At 37.2% G+C, this 6,584-nt stretch overlaps 1 protein-coding gene across 1 annotated transcript; it reads right to left on the reverse strand.

The window, feature by feature from the left end:
- Nucleotides 1-3,807: 3,807 nt before the first annotated feature.
- On the reverse strand, nt 3,808-5,272 carry LOC135459322 (protein FAM240B-like). Its single transcript, XM_064735179.1, has 2 exons — nt 5,133-5,272; nt 3,808-3,886 (listed from the first exon to the last, which is right to left on the reverse strand). Exons 1-2 carry the CDS (start codon nt 5,270-5,272, stop codon nt 3,808-3,810), a joined length of 219 nt encoding a protein of 72 aa, XP_064591249.1.
- Between the last annotated feature and the right edge of the window lie 1,312 nt (nt 5,273-6,584).

A 6,584-nucleotide genomic window follows, 5' to 3' on the forward strand; every position in this document is an offset into this window, starting at 1 on the left:
ATTAATTTACACTGAACACAGAACACTGGAGATGAACTTGGTATTGTATGGTGGATTTATTTTACTGCTGGGCACTTCAGGCACCTCAGAACTGGCCAATACATCCGTTTCCTCTCTAATGAATGCGGCTAGAAGCCCAAAGAGGCATAGCTGCGCAGATGTGAAGTGGCTGCGTAATAGGAAGCACCAAACCTTTGGGTGTCACGTTGAAGACAGCCTGCTGGGTGATGCTGCATTGGTCTGCAGGACCATCTCCCATTTTCCTGACCTGTGACAATTGTTCAAAATCAAAATCTGTCCGCAGTGGCTGTGTTATGCTTATTTGCTCCTTAATTAGAGACCTACAGAGAGGAGATCCTTGGTTAAGCAGAAAGGATTCCTGAGTGAAGAACTGTATTTAAGCTATCTCAGTTTGAGTTAAACTGCTAAGAAAACTGTTAAGTTACTGACAGAGTCATTCTTCACAGCTGTCAGCCTGTATCCATACACTAGGAGGATCATTAATATGACTAAAATGGAGCATCTGTCACTCTTGTGCTAACATGGAGCATACTTACCATAAATTCTATGTAAAGGGAGCTAGGTGGTGAATGTTTATTGTTTGCTTCAGAGAATGGTAAAGTTTTACTACATTTAGCTTTTGTCACTGTTGCAAGCTTTTCCAAAATGTTCTGTATCATGCATTTGTAATGAGAAAGTGACATGCATTGTCTTGCTACTCAGTGTCAGGATGAAGCAAAGAAGTGGCAAAATAATCAAAGCTAGGAAGACAAGCAAGTATCTACCACATTTTAATTGCAAAGCTATTAAAATCAGATTGGCATAAGTCAAAATCTCTTGCTGTTACACTGTTACACTCAAAAACAATGTGAAAATCTGGATAGAAAAAAAATCAAAATACATGAAGTGTGTACTCAAGAAGCTATTTTATAAACATTTGAGTTAAGTTAAAACTGTTTAGTTGAATAATGCACTGCTCTGAAACTGCATTTGGAGGAAAATTGTCTGAAGAGTACCTAAGCATCCTCTCTAGCTATAATGAGTTTATAAAACCCAGCTGATTTTATCAGATTTTAGTTGATGACTTTTCCAGTCCTACAGTAATGTTTCTCTAGTCCTTTTTATAATGCCGTGGCTTATTTCCGAGTCTCACAGATATTGCAGTGGTTTGGGGTTTTTTGTTTTGTTTTGTTTTTTCCTTCTTTTAATTTCTCTTGTGGCCTTCAAAGTAGAGAAAAGATTAATATTTTTGTTTTGAAATTGTCAGAACCACTTTTATCCTGGAGTCTTCTCCAGCTTCTGCTAAGATTGTTACTTGACACTTAGATTTAAATTTTCATGCTTTCACACTCTTTATTTTTGCTCATTAACTCTAGATTATATTTATTTCCTCAATATGTATTATGTTTTGTGTGGTAGTTTACAAAAATCTTAAGTAGGTTACCCCTGCATTACCCTGGTGAATTTTATCAAAACACATTATTACTATTCATATAAATGAAGGTTACGTGGCCCAAAGTCCTGAATCTAGGACTGTGGAAACTGAGTCTGAAATAATTAATCTAAACACTGTAGGTGGAATTATAAAGCTCAAAGGGAAGTGGCTTAATTCTGGAAACATATTTTCAGAACTCCTCTTGGCTTTGAGCTGGAATAGACATGTTCTGTAAAAAATAAGTTCCCTTTTGTCATTTTAAAGAGGTGATTTTAGGGTGTTCTAGCCTGATAGGGACTTATTCCAGAGCACTCTTAAGTGACCATGTAACCATGCATGAGCAATGAGGAACTGGCATGGAAGTCACTTCCAGGCACATTTTCTTCCCAGCTCTCTATGGTTTTTCCTCATTCTGATTTACTTTATGAGAGGAATAGCAAGATGGATCTAAACTATGTGAGAAGCAAACAAAAGCTTATTCCAGGGCTATGGCTTTAATTTTTAAAATATGCTGACTCTGTCTCCCTCTTTTGTACCTCCCTGTTTGTGGCATAAGTTACAATGAATGAGGGACTGGAAAATGTTTCCCGTAGATCAGTTCAAGCTCTAATTTTGGCCAAACTGATATAAACCCCCAAACTCTTTAATGATGACGTTGGATTAGAGCTTCAGTAAGCACCAGGCATAGACAGGGGATGGGGGAATTGAAACTTCTTAACTGACATTTTCAAAGAAATCTACTTTTTACTAGAGCCCAATATTAAGTTACGGTGCTATCTGGCGACTGTTTTCTTAAGCCCAGCTTTATTGTAATTATGCTATGATCCTTCATATTCACAGTTGGTGTTACTCTTAGAATAGCTTAAGAATAAAAATAAACCAAAGAACATGGACTTAGTGGCTTTTCTTCTGGTGTTTGGCAAACTCTGCTCTTAAGTTTGGGGACATTCCTGCTGACACCTTGATTTCTGAATTAAAGCTCCAAGGTCATAATTTTTTTCATGATTTTATTATTTCCTCAGGCTTTCTAAGCATTATTTACATGTTCAAATTCACATAATAAATTCTGTTTGGCCTTGCCATCCACAAAAGTGGATTTAAAAGGTGATAGATAAAGAAGGAAAAAAATAACTCTTCAAATTTTTTATTTAAGAAGAGCAGATTTTCTACATATTTTAAAACTCCAAGCCCTTCTATTGTTCTCTTCTTGCCTCACTGGCAATTCAAATCTTCTTTGCTTTGAAGCAATATGAATTACCACAGTGGTAATGAAACAGTCTTATAGAAAGGGACTAAAAGGTTAAGTGATTTAAGGAAGAGATTTTTAGCATCCTCAAAACAACCTGTCTTGCAGAACATTACCCTAATCATTTGGTGGCAACAAAGCAGTCACCTTAAAAAGGAAGTGATTTGATTATGCTGGCCGACTGAAAATCTTTCATATTGTTGGAAGAAATGTTACGTTTCCTAATGAAGCATTAGGAAGGGGACAAGAAACATTTTTGACTAATGACAAATGTGGAAGAGGAAAACGGTTAAATTCTGAAAGTATGGGTCTTTAAGGAATAAATATTGGGTCTTAGAGGGAACAGGTGCTAAAGAAAAAACCTGCTTGTCTCTCATGAAGACAGAGAGCTGCGAGAGTGCACCAAGCTACTCTGTGAAACAGAGATATCAATCCACCTCTAGACAAGCCAGATCAGGTACCAGATCAGTGTCAGAGCCTAAAGTTATTCTACCAATGCTGCTATAGTGTCTCAAGTTAGCTAATATGGGTTGACCAAGTTAATGTGGGTAAATCAGGCAGTTCTTGTAGCTGTCTCACAGAAGCTGCTTATCAAAATATGTATGATAACAAATTAACAGGTGACTTCTAAGGTGGCAGCTAGGATCTATAGCTCCCACCAGTCTGGGCTTTACTAGAGGGATGTGGTGGCATTGTGCATGTCCTAGATTCCTTAATTTGAACTGGGCTGTGTTGTGTAAAAAATTAAAATCTCTACTATTCATTAGACCATCTAAATTTATTATATTACAGTCAGTCTATACAGAAACCTAAAATATTGAGGAAATGCTTTTGCAGAGCACAACTGTGTAACTAAACTCTTTTCCCAGGAATCTACATCTCAGTGAACCATGATTGATTAGGGTTAAATACTTCAGAGTGCTACATTCTCCATTTATCAAATGAAGGGGCAGATGCGCAGTCTTGAAAGCAACAATTGACATTTCACATATGAAACTTCAAACAATGACAGCTAATTAATTATAGCTCATTTAAGCTACAGAGTAAAACTGACTTCAGCTTTTACATCATGCTTTCCTACAAAACAGATTTGTTTTCCCCCAAATGTGTAATGAGTGTGGGCTCTTCAGCTGGATGAGTCTTCAGATTGGGTCCTCAACATCTTTATCCGTTTTTCCAGCCTCTCCATCCATTCATTTCTGAGCCTAGGGACAGAAATATGGATCAGCTTGTCCTCATAATTTTACATGGAATGGATTTTATACTCTTAATCTTTTCCACTGATGATATTCTTTGGCGTTCTTTCCCAATTGTCATGCAAATTTTCCTGCCCGCTTTAGAGCTCTTTGCTGAATGGTACTTCAGGACAAGCTCTTAAATCCCAGTGAGATATCACCTGTGCTTTGTGGTTCATCTCCATCTCCAGCGTGCCCTCTCTCGAGTGCCAGAATGATTTGTCACCTGCACTGGAGATTGCCTGCTGCCACCTGCTGGGTCCCATCACCCCGCACTTCCCCAGCCTTGGAGACACTGCACATCTTGGAGCTTCTCTCAGGCACATAACAGGTGGCTTTCAGTATTATGTGCCCCTTTATTTTATTTTTGATAATATCTAGGTACCACAGAAAGACTTACTCAAAGAGAAAGGAGAGGAATTTCCCAGTTGAGGAGCTGCAACACTGATATGAGGTTAGTCACAAATGGATAAAACATGCTGGAGACCTATTCTAATGTTCCTTCATCCAGGGTCAGTAATGTAAGGCTGTCCTTGCTCTAATTTTTCAAGTGTCAATGCAAATACAGCTATGAGGAAGGCTTTGGGAAATTGCTTTCTCGCTAGATGAACTCAAGCCAAAATATAATAAATACCAAAAGTATATGCCTTCAACTAATGGAGAATTGATGTGAAGTAAAACTGTGCTGTTCTTGCTGCGGACTACTCTTTCTTGCAGTGACTGAACAAGGGGAATGTAGCTGAATAAGGTCGATATGGCTATGAATGGTGGTTGCCTCAGTCAGTATGCTTGGATCATCTGCTTCATAGTGGATTTACCATATACAAATTAAACAATCTTAAATAATTCGAACTATTTTCTTGTGAAAGAAGACTACAGAGTAAGAATATGGGCAGGTACACAACTGTGCTAGCTTCACTCTGAACAGAAGCCTTTATGTTCAAGACAAGTCTGCACTGTTAAATATTGTCCTGGTAATTTCAGAAAGTTCTATGTTTTGGACTCATTATGGAACCAGAGTGAATTATTCTCCTATCCTATGATGTCATAGCTTAAACACGTTAGCATTACATCCTAATTTGGGAAGCTTTATTATTTTCCATAAATCTAAATAACCTTCAGACTTCATTGCATGACTTAAGTATTGGTATTACTTTTTAAAGAAAAATAATTACAATGCAAACTCAAGTAAGCTTTCTGGGTGCAGATTACCCACTTTGTCAGAGCGCTTCTTCGCTGACGTTCCTTTTCACTTTGCAGATACTGAGTTTGTTGTTCGATGGTCTTTTCCCAGAAGTTCCTCAGGTCGCTGGTTTCACAGCCCCGCACTTCATGACGCATATACTGGCTATTCATTTTCTCTAAAGGAAAAATTTGAAACAACTGTATGACAAGTTACTGCTTCCTCATCCATTTTCATGGCTAAAGCAGATTCTTGATGTTTTGGATTTTCATCATTAGGGTCACACAGTCCTTTTTTTGGTAGGATCAGGATAACTATGGGCATGACTCATTATTTAAGTTTTCTTTCCTAGCTCTGACACTTAAGGATATGCTGTCTACAGCGATCTGAATTCTTACTTGTGTACTTAAAATATCTCTCACATCCATCTGACTGTGACATTTATGTTCACAATCAGGACAGTACTCTTGTATTCTGTAATTTAGCAATTAGGATACTTTTTACTATACTCACAAACAAAAAAAATTTGCCATATTAATTGAGATTTTTTGGCCCCGTTATTTTCATGTCTCTAAAATTTTAAAGTAATTATTGTTCTGATGATTTGCCTTTAATCATTCTGGCACTTAGCTTTATTTGGAAATGTAGAAAATTTATATATATAAAAGTAGACACATAATTTCATAAGATGATGACTTGCAAAACCCACCTTGTTTACTAATTATTTGCCCCTTTTCTTCAAATAGATTCAAATTCATTGAATATATTCTTGTATCTGCTGTGATTCCGCGCTTTCAGCTTTGGTTAATGTCATGTTAAAATAAATTCTGGAGTGAATCTTATCCTAGGGAAAGAATATTTGCCTCAGGATGACTCTTTGTAGGCTAACAGTAAAATCCCTGTATGCCACATTGCAGCCAGAAAATTGTATCTTTACTTTCAAAACTTCATTAAATATGAAATTAGTATATCCATGCTGTCTTTCAAATTGCTATGTGTTTTTGCATGAACATGCCATTATAATATTTTCCAGATAATTTAATTTTTTAACAAGTATTTAGGGCCCTCTCATGCATTGTTTGAATTCATGGAAATTATTTGCAATTTATTTTAATCAGAGCCATAGAGAGATAGTAAACAAGCCCCTCAAGACCAGCTTGGAAAAGCTGGAAGAAACTGCTGCCATTCCCCTGCCAGGCATCAAAAGAAAACACAAAACTGGGAACACAAAACTGGGAACTCACCTTTACATAATTGGCCGTTTTGTGAAAAATTGACAGACACATTATAGAGACACTGTGAGCAGAAGATAAAATCAGCCCTTTTGAAGAGGAACCCCCTTTTTACTGGGATTTCCCTGTAACTCCCCTGTGGTTCCCTGTAAAGCCTTCACAGGTCAGCTTATGGCCTCCAAATAATAGAAACATGATGCTCTTGCAGAAAAGAATTACTGAGCATATTTTCTGGTCCTGAACAAATTATAGC

This window comes from Zonotrichia leucophrys, chromosome Z, assembly GCF_028769735.1.
Source record: "Zonotrichia leucophrys gambelii isolate GWCS_2022_RI chromosome Z, RI_Zleu_2.0, whole genome shotgun sequence".
In the NCBI taxonomy this organism is placed as follows: Eukaryota; Metazoa; Chordata; class Aves; order Passeriformes; family Passerellidae; genus Zonotrichia; species Zonotrichia leucophrys.